Source organism: Bos indicus x Bos taurus, chromosome 10 (genome assembly GCF_003369695.1).
Source record: "Bos indicus x Bos taurus breed Angus x Brahman F1 hybrid chromosome 10, Bos_hybrid_MaternalHap_v2.0, whole genome shotgun sequence".
NCBI lineage: Eukaryota > Metazoa > Chordata > Mammalia > Artiodactyla > Bovidae > Bos > Bos indicus x Bos taurus.
The window spans coordinates 30,224,309-30,243,021 of NC_040085.1; the positions used below are offsets into that span (position 1 = coordinate 30,224,309).

Here is an 18,713-nt window from a genome sequence, read left to right on the forward strand (position 1 = left end):
TTAGTATGACAATCTCTAGGTCCAGAGCATGTTGCTGCAAATGGCAGTATTTCATTCATTTTTATGGCTGAGTAGTATTCCATTGTATATATGTGTACTAATCCATGGGGTAGTATTCCATTGTATATATGTGTACTAATCCACAGAGTAGTATTCCATTGTATATATGCACATCTTCTTTATCCATCCATCTGTCAGTGGACATTTAGGTTGCTACTGTGTCTTAGCTGTTAGGATAGTGCTGCTGTGAACACAGGGGTGCATGTATCTTTTAGAACTAAAGTTTTGTCTGGTTATATGCCCAAGAGTAGGATTGCTAGAGCATATGGTAACTCTATTTTTAGTTTTTTGAGGAACCTCCATACTGTTTTCCATAGTGGCTATACCAATTTACATTCCCACCAACAGTGTAGGAGGGTTCCTTTTTCTCCACACCCTCCCCAAAATTTGTTACTTGTAGGCTGTTTAATGAGGGCCATTCTGACTGGTGTGAGGTAAATCCATCTATCTATAGCCACCTTTTCTTACCTTGGGTTACAATAGAGAGTGTCTCTCTTCCTCTCAAAGGTCCTACCATTGTGATCTGGTTACCATGCCTTGCCACTTTTCCAAGGACTCTGCTCCTTCTATTTTCTGGTCTACCTCTCTATTAAATTATTTTCATTGTTACACAAGCATGCCTAGTATTTCCTACATTAGGGAAAAAACTTCCCCAGATGCCTTCTGTTTCTTCTTTGTTTGCTTTGCTAGGACGGATTTGGAAACAGAAACAATGAGTTAAACAATTCCTAAGATCATATCACATTTAAGTAGTAGCTACAGGAATCAAACCCAACTTCAGAGCCCATGCTCTTAAAACTCATTAAAGTAGTACCTGGCTTATAGTAACTGACTTGTTCTCTACTGTACTGCTAGTGCCTAAGTCAGTGCTCAGTAAATACTGGAATGAATGGAGATGATTGAATTAGATGTCCTAAGGCATGCCAGGCTTCAGCAATACGTGAACCGTGAACTTTCAGATGTTCAAGCTGGTTTTAGAAAAGGCAGAGGAACCAGCGATCAAATTGCCAACATCCGCTGGATCATAGAAAAAGCAAGAGAGTTCCAGAAAAACATCTATTTCTGCTTTATTGACTATGCCAAAGCCTTTGACTGTGTGGATCACAAGAAACTGTGGAAAATTCTGAAAGAGATGGGAATCCCAGACCACCTGACCTGCCTCTTGAGAAACCTATATGCAGGTCAGGAAGCAATAGTTAGAACTGGATATGGAACAACAGACTGGTTCCAAACAGGAAAAGGAGTACGTCAAGGCTGTATATTGTCACCCTGCTTATTTAACTTATATGCAGAGTACAGCATGAGAAATGCTGGGTTGGAAGAAACACAAGCTGGAATCAAGATTGCCGGGAGAAATATCAATAACCTCAGATACGCAGATGACACCACCCTTATGGCAGAAAGTGAAGAGGAACTAAAAAGCCTCTTGATGAAAGTGAAAGAGGAGAGTGAAAGGGTTGGCTTAAAGCTCAACATTCAGAAAACTAAGATCATGGCATCTGGTCCCATCACTTCATGGGAAATAGATGGGGAAACAGTGGAAACAGTGTCAGCCTTTATTTTTGGGGGGCTCCAAAATCACTGCAGATGGTGATTGCAGCTATGAAATTAAAAGACACTTACTCCTTGGAAGGAAAGTTATGACCAACCTAAACAGCATATTCAAAAGTGGAGACATTACTTTGCCAAAAAAGGTCTATCTAGTCAAGGCTATGGTTTTTCCAGTAGTCATGTATGGATGTGAGGGTTAGACTGTGAAGAAGGCTGAGTGCCGAAGAATTGATGCTTTTGAACTGTGGTGTTGGAGAAGACTCTTGAGAGTCCCTTGGACTGCAAGGAGATCCAACCAGTCCATTCTAAAGGAGATCAGTCCTGGTGTTCTTTGGAAGGACTGATGCTGAAGCTGAAAGTCCAGTACTTTGGCCACCTCATGCGAAGAGTTGACTCACTGGAAAAGACTCTGATGGGAGGGATTGGGGGCAGGAGGAGAAGGGGATGACAGAGGATGAGATGGCTGGGATGGCATCACCAACTCAATGGACATGAGTTTGGGTAAACTCCAGGAGTTGGTGATGGACAGGGAGGCCTGGCATGCTGCGGTTCATGGGGTCTCAAAGAGTCGGACACGACTGAGTGACTGAACTGAACTGAAGGCATACCTGATATATTAGTAAATAAAAAAATACAGGGGAAGTAGCGTAAGTATTTAAGGAAGAAACAGGATTCCATCACACTAATCATTGAATACTTTGTGGGAAAAAGAGATTAGACCAGGATCCTGAAGAATGCTAAATTTGACCAGGTAAATAAACTAAAAAGCATTTAACTATAGGGAATGGTATGAATAGGGCAGAGACAGGGGAGCATAACATAATAAGACAAAATAAGTCCGTTTACCTAGCTCAGAAGTTGTATTTGGACAAATAGTAGGAGACAAACCTTTAAAAAGGACACATCAAGACCATTTTACAAGGTCTTGACCAAAATATAAGAAGTATAGACTTGATTCTATAGAGAGTGGGGATCATTCAGCATTTTTCAAGAGAAGATAAGCATGAGCAAATTTTCAGAAATATTCTGGTAGCAACTTGTTTAATGAACTGAAAGGAGAGGCAGGAGCTAAGGATAGCTGAGGTATAATTATTATAAACTCATGTTCATCGAGTCGGTGATGCCATCCAACCATCTCATCCTCTGTCGTCCCCTTCTCCCGCCTTCAATCTTTCCCAGCTTCAGGGTCTTTTCCAGTGAGTCAGCTCTTAGCATCAGGTGGCCAAAGTATTGGAGTTTCAGCTTCAGCATCAGTCCTTCCAATTAATATTCAAGACTGATTTCCTTTAGGGTGGATTGGCTGGATCTCCTGGCTGTCCAGGGGACTCTCAAGAGTCTTCTCCAACACCACAGTTCAAAAATATCAATTCTTCGGCACTCAGCTTTCTTCATAGACCAGCTGTCACATCCATACATGACTACTGGAAAAACCATAACTTTGACTAGACAGACCTTTGTTGGCAAAGTAATGTCTCTGCTTTTTAATGTAGTGTCTAGGTTGGTCATAACTTTTCTTCCAAGGAACAAGCGTCTTTTAATTTCATGACTGCAGTCACCATCTGCAGTGATTTCGGAGCCCAAAATAATGAAGTCTCACTGTTTCCATTGTTTCCTCATCTGTTTACAATGAAGTGATGGTATTGGATGCCATGATGTTAGTTTTCTGAATGTTGAGCTTTAAGCCAACTTTTTCACTCTCTTTCACTTTCATCAAGAGGCTCGTAGTTCTTCTTCGCTTTCAGCCATAAGAGTGGTGTCATCTGCATATGTGAGGTTATTGATATTTCTCCTGGCAATATTGATTCCAGCTTGTGCTTCATCCAGCCCAGCATTTCTCAAGATGTACTCCGCATAAAAGTTAAATAAGCAGAGTGACAATATACAGCCTTGACGTACTTTCCCAATTTGTAACCAAGTCTGTTGTTCCATGTCCAGTTCTAACTGTTGCTTCTTGACCTGGTACAGATTTCTCAGGAGGCAGGTCAGGTGGTCTGGTATTCCCATCTCTTTCAGAATTTTCCACAATTTGTTGTGATCCACACAGTAAAAGGCTTTGGTATAGTCAATAAAGCAGAGGTGGATGTTTTTCTGGCATTCTCTTGCTTTTTCGATGATCCAGTGGATGTTGGCAATTTGATCTCTGGTTCTCTGCCTTTTCTAAATTCAGATTGAATATCTGGAAGTTCACTGTTCACGTACTGTTGAAGCCTGGCTTGGAGAATTTTGAGCATTACTTTGCTAGCATGTGAGATGAGTACAACTGTGCGGTAGTTTTACAGGTTAAATATGCATTTAATGCACCTAGCCTACTGAACATCGTAGCTTAGCCCGGCTTACCTTAAACATGCTCAGAACACTTACATTAGCCTGCAGTTGGGCAAAATCATCTAACATAAAGCCTGTTTTGTAATAAAGTGCTGAATTTCTCATATGTAGTTTATTGAATACTATACTGAAAGTGAGAACCAGAATGTTTCTAAGTGTACCAGCTGTTTACCCTCCAGCTCAAGTGGCTGACTGGGAGCGCAGTGTGCTTGCCCAGTACCCTGAAAGTGTTGTACAGCAAATGACTCACCTGGGAAAGGACTGAAATTCAGATTTTTGGTTTGTACTGAATTCATATCACTTTCCCATGATGGTAAAGTTGAAAGATTGTAAATCAAGCCATAGTTAAGTTGGAAACTCTCTAGATAGATTACACTCACTTCTCCCAAGGACACAACTTACCAGTGGAGTTAGAGAATAACTGAAAGGAAATCTGCCTTCTTCAGTCAGTATGACAGAGGGGACTTCCTGGTATCTTACCATCCAATGTGAGTTCTTATCCTCTCAACAAAATAATATTCATTCTTGGAACTTATAAATTTAAACATCAAATATAAATTGTTCTCTTTTGTGCATTTTCCCTTATGAAACAAATTATGAACTACCATTTATAATTTATTCTGTATTTAAGAACACTTTATAAAAATGTTTGTTACATCACTGTAGTGCTATGTTATACAGATGGTATGTGCCATTAAAGAAATATGGATTTTGTTAGGACTGTGTCTTGGATAGAGTTCACATTTAGTGAAACACATATATCTGCAGAGGCTTATACTATGAGACTGATTCTCTCAAGTCACCCAAGAAAATCTGTCTCTCTCTTTTTTTTTTTTCCCATTTTACAGATAATGTGCATCAGTCAACACTACTGTCTTGAAGTGGTCAATACCATTTCTTGAGATAGGAAAATATTTTCATTCTGCATGAATAAAAGTTTATCTACTAACAGGAGGCACAACTTGGTCTCCTGTTTTTCTCATCACTTTCCTTTCTCATTCTCATTTTGATTGTTTCTCTCCTCAGTAACTCTGCTGATCTTTTCCATTGCAACCAAAATGTCACCACATGTAGCCGCATTAGGATTCCAGTATCAAGTAGACATAAGCTATGTTGGCTCATCTCATAAATAACTCCGAGGAGAAAAGAGGGGGATATAAGAACTTTTAGGATAGAGGGGAAGCATTGAGAAGAGGAACAGTGGTACAGTCAAGCTGCCGGAGCTACAGCTTATTGCTCAAGCACCATTAGAAAATTTTAGCTAAAAGGAAATAGAACTATTTAAAATATCACTCAGATGTGGGTCATCTGATATGATATGTGACCTCTAAAAATAGAAATGTTTTCCCTATGTTGTTTTGACAGGGATTCACATGGAATAAATATTTAGGGTACATTACACAATATCTGTAGTTGCCATTGGCAACTCAGCATAGCATGCTGATGCTCTTAAGTTGTACAGACAGACTCCTATCTCGGGAATGTTTATTAGTCAGATAATGCCTGTTTACAATAAACTGAAGCAAAATTTTAAAACATACCCTCTCTATAAAAACAACTGAACATTCACAGTTGGCTGAATAACTGGATCTTTGATATTTTTGTCAGAGAAAAAAAGTTCTAATTCATTAGTAATGGAAAGGATTACATGTCGCTAGCCTAAGAGCTGGAACCAGAGGTATAAAGAGGCTGTTAGATTAGATTTAAATCTAAATATTATCACCTCTTATTTGTTCAGATTTTCTCAACTTAATGAAGTGAAACCCTGTTATGTATCAGATCTGTCTAATAGTGAAGTTATATAAAGTTAAGAGTCATACTTAGGTTATAAAAATGAATAGCCCATGTTTGTTCACAGTACTAGAATAATTTTAAAATCCTGAGCGGACAGTGTTAAGTACAAATTTTAAATGCACATGCCCTTGACAGAAAATGTGTCTTAGAAAACTCTTCACATACAATCAAGAATATATGTAGAAAGAATTTACACCATAGCATTATAAAATGGTGAAAGTTCAAAACAGCTTGCATGATTATGAAATAAGATTAAATTACGGTTGTTGTGGTTGTTCGGTCACTAAATCGTGTCCGACTCTTTGCAGCCTCATGAACTGCAGCACGCCAGCCTTCTCTGTCCTTCACTATTTCTGTGAGTTTGCTCAAACTTATGTTCACTGAGTCAGTGATGCCATCCAACTGTTTCATCCTCTGTCGCCCCCTTCTCTTGCCCTCAGTCTCTCCCAACATCAGAGTCTTTTCCAGTGAGTCAGCTCTTTGCATCAGGTGGCCAAAGTATTGGAGCTTCAGCATCAGTCCTTCCAATGAATATTCAGGGTTGATTTCCTTTAGGATTGATTGGTTTGATCTCCTTGGCTGTCCAAGGGACTCTCAAAAGTCTTCTCCAACACCACAGTTCAAAAGCATCAGTTCTTCAGCGCTGAGCCTTCTTTATGGTCCCACTCTCACATCCATACATGACTACTGGAAAAACCATAGCTTTGAGTATATGAACCTCTGTCGGCAAAGTGATGTCTCTGCTTATGGTACTAAGTGGTTATTACAAATAGCTACCTTGGTGGTCAGCCCAGCAACAGGAGATAGCTGAGGTGACACTGGAAGGGTGAGGCAAAGGAGACAAAATGAGCAGGGGTGTACAGCACATAGTCCATCCCCCTGTGACCAGGCCAGCAGTCCACTTCTCTGCTGTCAGTCTGCCTACCAATGCCCTGTCCAGACACTCATGGCTTCCCTTCTGCCCAAGGAGGTCTGTTTAGCTGGAAAAGAACTCATGCTAGTACTAAAGATGCAAGAAAGTGAGAGAAAGGAGAAGCTCATTCATTTTAATTCCTATGGACTTAGGCCCCTGAATGTCAAGATTTTCTCCTCCCCAAAAACCGAGGCAGTTTCTGCTTTCTGAAGACATTCTTCTGTTGTATATATATCTTTTGCTCTTTCCACAAATTCCTATAGTTTGAACAATTTTATCTGCCAGCCTACCAAATGACAACATAATCATTTTCCCCTTTCCAAATTAACGAAGCCTTCTGTAATTTAATATATGCTAAAGTCAGTGCCCTAGAGGTGGAGGACAGCTTGAGTCTTCCAGATGCCTTCTATGTATCAGGCACTGTGCTAAACACTTAGCGTGAATTATCTCATCTTCAAAACAGTGCCATAAGTAGGTTTTATTACATTTTACACAAAATGTAAAAACTGAGAAGTAATATTCTCAGGGTCACATACCAAGTGGCAGAATCATATAAAAAGTGTTTGTATGAAAATACACAGAAAATGATCTGGGAGATGGGAGTTTCTAAAAGAAGAAATTTTCCTTTTTTTTTTTCCCCACTCATTTCTATATTGCTTGAATTTTTAATACAAGCATGTAGTACTTTTGTAATTTTGAAAAAAATCCTTTTTCTCAGAATCGGAAAAGACAAAATTTTGGCATTACCAGGCACTTAATGTAAACCGCTGTAAGGGATTCTCCTCAGAATTTAAAGGTTCCAAAGTAGATTTCAAGGGTGGAAACTACCATTTAGCCACATTCACTTAAAATTGGTAGAACTCAGTATCTGGGATGGGATAGGTACCTAAAGCAGATTTCCCTGAACAGCTCATGAGACAGTTTTCCTGGCATTCCTCCATTTTCTTTCTTTTTTTTTTTTAAACTCTGATTATTTTTCCTTTTCTATGTTTGTTTATTTTCAATATCTGTGTACTATTAGAGCAAACACCTATTAAATGTGCTAGGGATGCCCCTGGGGTATTTGCCAATCTCCTTCAGCAACCCGAAGGAATGAACTCTGCTCAGTAAATATGAGCTCTGCTCGTTTAAGTGTGATCTGGATATGATAAAATGATTTGGGTATTGGATCAGAGTCTCTTGCTTATTAAAGCTAAGTAAATGATCTTCCAAATTGCCTTGAGAGACTTGATCAGTCTTTTGCTGGTAAACAATGGTAGAAATTTTTTTTTTAATTGGAAGAAGTGTATGTTTTTAAAAAAAATAATTTTATCACTTACTTTGGTATATATTTCCAAGCACTCTTCAACTCTGGCCAGACTCTAGCCTCACAGTGACCTCCATACCTACTACTAGATGCACTTCTCTCAGAAGTGAGTGTCTCCTCCCTAGATCTTATTGTCACTTTATTTTTCTTTTTGCTTTACTGGGAGTGGAAGTGATTATAGGCCCGTCAGAAGGAAGTTGTTCAGTTATATCAGAAGTACAGTGTCATTTCCACTGTTCTTTTTCTCTCTAGCTTCCCATTGACCGAGGTGGAGGTGAAGGAAAGGCCATGTACATTGACACCGAAGGTACCTTTAGGCCAGAACGGCTGCTAGCAGTGGCTGAGAGGTAGGTTACTGGATCAGACAAGAGAAACATGGCTCCATCTGTCACTGTAGTGATTGCCAGGCTTAGTCTGGCTGAAGGGTGTCTTTTCCTCTGTCTTATTGCTCCATATCCCAAAGTTGTATGTGTGTTTCAAAAGAATAACCTTATTGTTGGGGACTAATACCTTACTCTCCGTAATGGATACAGCATTTATCAGATGCCCTGATAAAGAGCATCTACAAAAACCTACAGCTGGCATCATTTTTAATGGTGAAAATCTGAATGTTTTCTCCTTAAGATTGGGAATAAGGCAAAGATCTCCACACTCACCACTTATATTCACATTGTACTGAAGGTCCCAGCCAGTACAAGAAAATAAAATAAAAAGCATCCAGATTGGAATAGAAAATATAAACTATCTTCATTAGTCAATGAAATGATCCTATATGTAGAAAATCTTAAGAAGCTACATACACAAAAAACTACTAGAACTAAATTAGTTCAAAGGATGCAATTTCAATATACCAAAATCCATTGTATTTCTATATACTAGCAATGAACAATTCAAAACTTAAGAAAATAATTCCATTCGCAGTAGTATCAAAAAGAATGAAATAGTAATAAATTTAACAGAAGTCCAAGACTTGTACACTGATAGCTAACATTGCTGAAAGAAACTGAAGAATATCTACATAGAGAAATATTTCACATTCATGGATTGGAAGATGTGATATTATTAAAAATAATATCAAATTGATCTACAAATTCAATACAGTGCCTATTGAAATTCCACCAGCCTTTTTTCCAGATACTGACAAGCTGATTATAAAATTAATATAGAAACATCAAGGACCCAGAACAGCCAAAACATTCTTGGAGGAGAAAAAAAGAACAAAATTGGAGGTCTCAGTTTTCCCAATTTTAAAACTTACTATAAACAATAGTAATCAAGACAGTGTGGTGCTGCCTTAAGGATAGACATATGGATCAATGGAATAGAATCGAGAGTTGACAATAAAAACTGTGACATTTAAACATAAATTTGCCATATAACCCAGCAATTACACTCTGGTTATGTACCCAAGAGGTATGTAAACATGTCCACACAGAGACTTGTTTGTGGATGTTTATAAGTATTATTAAATAGCCAAAACCTAGAAACAACCCAATTGTCCATCCACTGATGAATGAATAAATAAAATGTGGCATATCCATACAATGGAATACTACTAAACAGCTAAAAGGAATGAAGTAATGATACATGTTATAACATGGACAAACCCCAACAACATGCTAAATGACAGAAGCTAGACAGAAGAGACCAAATAGAATTACATTTATTTGAAATTCCCAGAAGGAAAATCTGTAGAGACAGTAGATGCATGGTTGCCTGGGGCAGGGAGTAGGAACAGAAAGTAACTGCAGATAGATTGGAGAAATCTTTCTGAGCAATGGAAATAAATGTTCTAAAATTGAATTATTAAAGTCATTGAATTTTACACTTAAAACACATCAATTTTATGGTATATAAATTATACCTCAGAAAAGCTGGTAAGGAATTTGTACATTTTTCGGGACCTCCCTAGTGGTCCAGTAGCTAAGACTCTGCACTCCCAGTGCAAGGGGGGCTGGGTTCAATCCCTTGTCAGGGAACTGTTAATAGATCCCACATTCTGCAACTAAGACCTGGTGCAGCCAAATAAGTAATAATTTATTTTATTTAAACAAAAGAATTGGTAATTTTCCTACATCCCCTAATACAGCTTTCAAATAAACTTTCAAAATTGTTTTCCTTAATTTTCCCTTGTCTAGGGTCAAATATGATAATTTGATTCCTACCACACATTTTACTGAAACCTAGTGATGATTAAATGAAATTTAATTGCATGTTGAGATGTTGGATTCACATTGGAACCTGCCTTGCTAAGTTAAGGAGAATTCACTAGTTTTATAACAGAATTGTCTTTCCCATTTTATAATTGGAGGAATCCAAGTCATCAGATATACACCACTGAGGCATAACATTAGGCTGGAACAATAACTGTAGCCCTTTGAGATGTTGGATTCACATTGGAACCTGCCTTGCTAAGTTAAGGAGAATTCACTAGTTTTATAACAGAATTGTCTTTCCCATTTTATAATTGGAGGAATCCAAGTCATCAGATATACACCACTGAGGCATAAAATTAGGCTGGAACAATAACTGTAGCCCTTTGCTTCTTCTTAGAAAATCCCTGTCAGGAAAAAAGAATTACTTTCTTGCAACCTGATTTTAGTTTACCAAAGATGAGTATATCAAAATGTATATTCCTTCCCAAAGTTGATTTTGGTGTTCTACAGAAAACACTTTTAATTAAGTACGCTACTTTATTAGTTGAAGAGTTCTTTTGGATAAAGTCACTAAGATTTTGTCCAATAGTATAAATGAGTGTTCAGATAGGATATATGAGATAGTAGAATGTTATGAGGACTGGGACTTTGTTTTGACCATTCACTGTATCCCCAAGCCCTAGAACAGCGCATTCGATGTTTGTTAATGAACTAATATTTATTAGAGCCATGTTTATGGCTGTTTTGTCAACTAAAAGAAAAATGTTTAGAAATTTAATTCATTTTAATCACTTCTATCAGGAAAATTTTTATAATTGAGTTTATATTTATGTATATTGCATTTAAATTTATATATCTGAGAAAGTTACAGGACAGGGCCTCCTAAGATAATTAATACCTAATTTCCTTCCACAAGAGAACAACCCTTATTGATAAATTTTTGCCATATTCTGTTGAAGAATATTAACTCACATTCAGATGACTAGCTCAGAGGTTTCTAAGACTCTGCTGCTGCTAAGTCACTTCAGTCATGTCCGACTGTGCGACCCCATAGGCGGCAGCCCACCAGGCTCCCCCATCCCTGGGATTCTCCAGGCAGGAACACTGTAGTGGGTTGCCGTTTCCTTCTCCAATGCATGAAGGTGAAAAGTGAAAGTGAAGTCCCTCAGTCGTGTCCGACCCTCAGCGACCCCATGGACTGCAGCCTACCAGGCTCCTCCGTCCATGGGATTCTCCAGGCCAAGAGTACTGGAGTGGGTTGCCAGTGCCTTCTCTAAGACTCTAGTCCTCCCTATAACTGCATTACCATCACTTGGGAAATTGAAATGCAGATCCTCTGAATCCCTGTGGCTTCCCTGGTGGCTCAGAGGTTAAAGCGTCTGCCTATCCCATGGAGGGAGGAGCCTGGTAGGCTACAGTCCATGGGGTCGCAAAGAGTCCTGTCCTTCACTGTCCTCTGATTCCACTACAGATCTACAGAAATAGAGATGACCAAGAGACTGAGGATAGGGTCCAGCAGTGGTGTGCCAAGCTCCCCAGGTGATTGGGATGCTTGCTGAGTTGGAAAACCATGGCCACCATTGCTTGCCACAGTGTCCCTACCCTTTTGGAATGTATTTAAAATACTATGAAAGAAAGAATGACAGAACTCCCTTGAGGCAATACAGCTGAATTTTTCAAACTTACATGCTTTTTTGTTTTTACTATGAAAATTCCCATTTTATCTTCCAGTTTGATTGATATAATTGACATACAGCACTATATAAGTTTTTATGTGTGTATAGAATACTTGATGTATAGTTGATTTTTTTATATTTGGTTGCATCTGGTCTTTTTTGCTTTTTGATGGAATTCATTTTATTCTTATTTATTATTCTTTTTAAAATATTTCATTGTTTGGCTGTGCCAGGTCTTAGTTGCAGCATGTGAGATTTAGTCCCCTGACTAAATCTCAAGGGATCAAACCCAAGCCCCACACATTGAGAGATTGGAGTCTTAGCCACTGGACCACCAGAAGTCCCTGCAACTGGTCTTAGTTGTGGCACAGGGGCACAGTAGCCCTGCAGCATGTGGGATCTTAGTTCTTCAACCAGGGATTAAACTCATGTGCCCTGCATTGGAAGGTGGATTCTTAACCACTGGACCTCCAGGGAAGTCCCACATATAGTTGATTACAATATTATATTAGTTTCAGGTGTATAACATACTGATTTAATATTTTTATAGATTATACTCCATTTAAAGTTATTAGAAAATATTGGCTATATTACCTGTGCAATATATCCTTGTGGCTTATTTATTTTGTTAATATATATAATAGTCTGTACCTCTTAATCCTTTACCCCTTTTTTGTCCCTCCCCCATTCTTCTCCGCCCTGGTAACTACTTGTTCTCTGTATCTTTGAGTCTGTTTCTGTTCTGTTCTATTTATTTATTAAGTCCCACATATAAGTGATAACATACAGTATTTGTCTTTCTTTGTCTGACTTATTTCACTAAGCATAATGCCCTCCAGGTCTATCCATGTTGTTACAAATGACAAGATTTCATTCTTTGTTACGGCTTAGTAATATTCTATTGAATATATATACCACATCTTTATCCATTCCTCTGTTGTTGGCAGGTTAGGTTGCTTCCTTATCTTGGCTGTTGTGAATAATACTATGAACACTGGGATGCATACATCTTTTTGAATGTCTTTTTTCTTTAGATACATACACAGCAGTGAAATTACTCGATCATATGATAATTTAGTTTCCTGACAAACCTCCACACCATTCTCCACAGTGACTGTACCAGTTTATATTCCCACGAACAGTGCCTGAGGGTTCACTCTTCTCCGCATCCTTGGCAGCGTTTCTTTTCTTTGGGAGAACAGCCACCCTGACAGGTGATAGACTCCTGTGGTTCTGATTTGTATTTCCCTGGTGATGAGTGATACTGATTTCCAGCCAGCTTTTTCCAAGTTGTAGGAACTGAAAATTCTCTACTACTTCAAGAATATCAGCACAGAGATCCCCATAATCATCTTTATGAACTCTGCTGAAAGAAAGGCCAGGATGACTCTGTTTTTCTAGTAACATCTGTATTCTAACAGCAGAAGTTAGTCTCCATTCCTGATAGTAGATTATATCAATGTTTCTTGAGGCAAGACTAGAAGGTTTATGTAGTATAGTACTTAGGCCTCTTCAGTCTTTTTTCTATCTTATAGTTATGACTTAAATACAGAAAATTTATCTTTTCATCCCCATTTGGTCATGATCCTAAGGTAAAACTGTGTTTGCTTCATTTTCTTGTCTCCATGCCTAGACTCAACAAATTTATCATCATCAATCCACTTTAAAAAGCAAACAAAACAGCTAAACTTCCCTTTGTATTGATAATGGCAAAGAATAACTGGTGAACTGTCCAGGGAAGTGCAAAGACCGGGTTTGCCAAATATGATGAATCCATTGAAAGATGTAGAAAATTCAGTTGGGAGGAGTGGGATCTCCTGATATCGAGGCTCATCTTATTGCAGGATTATTTCAAGTGCTAGACATTCTTTTGTTTTTCTATTCTTTTGGGTAGGAAAACAGAGGAAAGCTACTAAAGCTAAGTCTCAGAAGAGTAGGCTTGACGTAGTATATGCTTTTGTAATGATCAGAATCTTTACATAGAATAGATTGCTTCTCTTAAAAGATAAACTCTTAAGCATAGAGACTTCTGGATCTCAAGAAATTATAGCACATAGATTTTATTTCAACAGACTATCTTTTGAACTGTTACATAAGGGAGTCAGTATTATACTTTTGAACTGTAATGATTTTAGGTAACCTTAATCTGAAAATATTACTTGAGTTAAAGTGATGACATATGATTCTCCTTTTGTTTGGATTATGGTTAAAAACTTCATATTCAGCAATGTTTATTCAGAATTTACTAGGTATAAAAAAAAATGTGCTAGTTGGAAAGGCATAGTCTTTTCCCTCAAGGAATTTTTAGTCTAGTAAAAGAATGGCAGGTAGCTCCTCACAAGTGCCATAAAAAGGCCTAAATCAAGTTTTCTCAAAGTGCAGAAGAAGGGGAATCACATCTATTCAAGAGATACAGGGAAGCTTTTATAAAAGTACTGGCATTTAGCTGAGTCTTGATAGATGAATAAATCAAACCACTTTTGAAGAAATGGGATCCTATTAAGATACATTTAATGACAAGCTGACTATGCCAAAGCCTTTGACTGTGTGGATCATAAACTGTGGAAAATTCTGAAAGAGATGGGAATCCCAGACAACCTGACCTGCCTCTTGAGAAACCTATATGCAGGTCAGGAAGCAACAGTTAGAACTGGACATGGAACAACAGACTGGTTCCAAATAGGAAAAGGAGTACATCAAGGCTGTATATTGTCACCCTGCTTATTTAACTTCTTTGCAGAGTACATCATGAGAAACGCTGGGCTGGAAGAAGCACAAGCTGGAATCAAGATTGCCGGGAGAAATATCAATAACCTCAGATATGCAGATGACACCACCCTTACGGCAGAAAGTGAAGAGGAACTAAAAAGTCTCTTGATGAAAGTGAAAGAGGAGAGTGAAAAAGTTGGCTTAAAGCTCAACATTCAGAAAACGAAGATCATGGCATCTGGTCCCATCAGTTCATGGGAGATAGATAGGGAAACAGTGTCAGCCTTTATTTTTGGGGGGCTCCAAAATCACTGCAGATGGTGACTGCAGCCATGAAATTAAAAGACGCTTACTCCTTGGAAGGAAGGTTATGACCAACCTAGACAGCCCATTAAAAAGCAGAGATATTTAAAGAAAAAAAAAAAGCAGAGATATTACTTTGCCAACAAAGTATTACTTTGGCAAAGATATTACTTTGCCAACTAGGGCCACCTAGTCAAAGCTATGGTTTTTCCTGTGGTCATGTATGGATGTGAGAGTTGGACTGGGAAGAAAGCTGAGCGCCGAAGAATTGATGCTTTTAAACTGTGGTGTTGGAGAAGACTCTTGAGAGTCCCTTGGACTGCAAGGAGATCCAACCAGTCCATTCTAAAGGAGATCAGCCCTGGGTGTTCTTTGGAAGGAATGATGCTAAAGCTGAAACTCCAGTACTTTGGCCACCTCATGCGAAGCGTTAACTCACTGGAAAAGACCCTGATGCTGGGAGGGATTGGGGGCAGGAGGAAAAGGGGTTCTAAGAAAGGTATTTTTTGATGCAAAGGTGAAAAATCATTATTGAAATATAAGATGAATTAAGGTATTACTTATTTAACCATACTAGATCCATGTCACAGATTCTATAACTTGTTACTAGCAAGAAAAAGGGGAGAACAGATGGAGTACACTTATTTCTCTTAAGTATAGGACTCTTACAGTTTTGAGTCCTTAGGGTTTTGGGTTTAGGAGGTTTTATTCCTATACAACAAACAGTTTATATGATTTTGTTTAATTGATCTTTGAGTGATTGTTTTTGTTTCAGTCCTAAATCTGTCATGCTGCCTTTTGTTTTTCCAGGAGAACATTGATTGTTTCCTTATATTTGGAAATTTATCATTCTAGTTCAGGAGTCCTCAAAGAATAGATTGATTTATTCTGAAGTCCTGCCAGGTAGATCTACTGTAACGCAGTTGCTGTTATATCTTTCTCTGTAGTTTCCCTGGGCTTCCTAATAGAAAGGGAATTATATTCTTTAGCCTTCTTACTATCACTTCTTACCTACCCATTCAGGTAATTTCATTGCCTTAGTTTTGTATCAGCCTCAACATGTTCTCTCTTCTAGATATGGCCTCTCTGGCAGTGATGTCCTGGATAATGTAGCATATGCCCGAGGGTTCAACACAGACCACCAGACCCAGCTCCTTTATCAGGCATCGGCCATGATGGTTGAGTCCAGGTATGTGGGCAGTAGAAGATACTGAACATGTTTTCCCAGAGCCCTTGGCTTGAATCTTGTACAGGCTGTGGCAAATTTGATAGTAGCTTGAATTAGAAATGGGAAGATTCGAGTTTTAGTTCCTATTTTGACACCCTTGCTTTGTGATTTAGGTCAAGTCACTGTTAAAATATGAAACTATAATTCACCTGAACTTGTTGGAAATTTTGTTATAGGATAACTCAAGTGCATGTTGTATAAATAAATAAGTGTAGCCATAAATATAAAATGTTAGGGTAGTGGGAAAGGGAGCAAAATCTGACATCGGCGTCTAGAAACAGGCTTCAGAGAATCTGTGTTCCCTGTAGGTATGCACTGCTAATTGTAGACAGTGCCACTGCCCTCTACAGAACGGACTATTCGGGTCGAGGTGAGCTTTCAGCCAGGCAGATGCACTTGGCCAGGTTTCTGCGGATGCTTTTGCGACTTGCTGATGAGGTAAGTTTTGGGGTAGGGACAGAGAATACCTAATTTCAAGAGCTATGAATTCCAGTAGCCTTGCCAGGAGGCCAATACTGGAGTCTGGTATCTAGATATCAGTTAGATATAGAGACTTTAGTCATTCATTGCTTTGTGGGGGATGGAGTGGCAGCAGTAAGGTTCTTGGAATGTCTGACCACAAAAAATGACGTTTATCCTTTCCCTGTCAGTTTGGTGTAGCAGTGGTAATCACCAACCAGGTGGTAGCCCAAGTGGATGGAGCAGCCATGTTTGCTGCAGATCCTAAAAAACCTATTGGAGGAAATATCATTGCTCACGCCTCAACAACAAGGTACAGTGATGGGACAGGCGCTTCATTGTGGAATGTCATATTACTGTGAGGTGGACATGAAAAGAATATTTCCATTTACACCTTGTTAAAGGCCTAGTCTGTAATTAGATACGGGAGCCTTTGCTTAACCTAATTATCACGCTCTGGTTAAAACAAATGTTTGCTTTTAGTTCACAAAGGAATTAAAAGCTCAAGTGTGGAAGAATACATTTGAAGAATTAATGTCTCATCATTTTTTTAAAAAAGGTTTCAATATAGGAAATCCACTGGGGGCAGGGGGTGAGCAGAAATGGATTTCTCTGGATTAGAAGTACCCTAAGGAATACAGAAAGATCCCCTAAAATCCTTCTAGTTAGCATATAAGTCTAAAAACCTTTTAGATCTACCATAAATAGATCAGGAATAGAATTTTTTAATTATAGTAATTTTGGTGCTTTGGTCTGTGTCTTTGCCGCAGACTGTACCTGCGAAAAGGAAGAGGGGAAACCAGAATCTGCAAAATCTATGACTCTCCTTGTCTTCCTGAAGCTGAAGCTATGTTTGCCATCAATGCAGATGGAGTGGGAGATGCCAAAGACTGAATTGTTTTTTTTCCTGTGATAAACCTTAAGCGCTGCAGACTAATGGAAAGGACTGCTCCCTGGAGTTTTTCACAGGCTTCTTCCTATTGTGACTGCAGAAAAAGGCTTTCAGGAAAACAGCTATTATATCAGCTTTTCTTACGGTGTAAACACGAGACAAGTCAGTAGTCACAAGCTGACCTGAAATGTTTATTCCTTCTAGAATATATTAATCTCTATGTGAATTCTTTGGTTTGGGGGGTAGGTGTGAAATACCTTTGACATCATAGCGCCTTGGGATTGACTCAGAACTAACTGCTGTTGGCCACTCTCATGTCTCCAAGAGAACTAACTAAAGCTGGAGAGACCTGACTTCTCTGTGTTAATGTTGGGAAAAAAATACCTGAGCTACGTAGCAAATGGAGTGGGTCGCCTCACAGGTTCTTTTCCCTTCATCAGTAAAAACTGTTAAATCAGAAGCAGGTTTTTAAGTTTGTATGTCTGAATTAGCTTATGTAAGAATTTTGTTTTAATATTAAGAGCAATTCAAGATACTCATTTCAGAAGCTCTTTAAGTAGATTCAGTGTGGGGCTGCTAATAAAGTAGTTATTTGTAGGGAATGTGCTATTTATAGGAGTTATCCTGGTACAAGCTGAATATTTCAACATAGGGCCTACATAATACTGTTTTGGCTCTGGGAAGGAATGATCAGTTTCTATTACTTTACATTTTCAGTTTTAAAGGGGAAGTCCCAACCTTCAGGTGATTCCCTTTATTCTCCTTTAAACTCATAGAAAATATCGCAAGATAGCTACTCCATAGCATTCCTATGGCCTTTGTTTCTATTAAGGTTTGTACTGTATAAATCTGGTACTTGCCTAGATTATTCTGCTTTTTAGGGCTTTGAGATTACTCCTTCCCCTTCACTTCTACTCAGCATGAGTTTTAAGCAACTCTTCCACTTTCAGAGGGCCTCTTGGCTAGAATTGGGTGGAGAGGCAGTGCAAATCTCGGCTGTTGCCTGTGTTGAGCCTACTCTATGTAAGGAGATAGGAGGACAAAATTTAATGCAACTTTGTTTTAAAAACAGCTGTTCCCTGACTATAGACCAGAGTGCCTCCTAAATCTTCTTCCATTTTTTTCCATCACAAAACAAACCTGGAATGATGTAATAAACCCACAGTGACAGACTCTGGAATGAAAGCTTGGTTCTTATATAAAAGCATCTCAGTCTTTTAGATCTATAAAGTATTTTAAGTGACCTTGACCTAAAAACTTGTCTCAATTTTTCTTTAACCAAAGAGCTTATTCTAAACTATTTGGTACTATTTTTCTACTTGTCTGCAATAGCCTCCCAGT

At 38.6% G+C, this 18,713-nt stretch overlaps 1 protein-coding gene across 1 annotated transcript in view; it reads left to right on the plus strand.

Annotated features, from left to right (window-relative positions):
• RAD51 (RAD51 recombinase) overlaps window positions 1-18,618 on the plus strand; it is a 36,011-nt gene extending 17,393 nt beyond the window's left edge. Inside the window, exons 6-10 of the mRNA XM_027553550.1 lie at window positions 8,202-8,296; window positions 15,869-15,982; window positions 16,330-16,459; window positions 16,672-16,793; window positions 17,251-18,618. Coding sequence (XP_027409351.1) covers window positions 8,202-8,296; window positions 15,869-15,982; window positions 16,330-16,459; window positions 16,672-16,793; window positions 17,251-17,374 — 585 coding nt within the window. The 3' untranslated portion in view covers window positions 17,375-18,618. The remainder of the gene's footprint in view (window positions 1-8,201; window positions 8,297-15,868; window positions 15,983-16,329; window positions 16,460-16,671; window positions 16,794-17,250) is intronic.
• The last annotated feature ends 95 nt before the right edge of the window (window positions 18,619-18,713 follow it).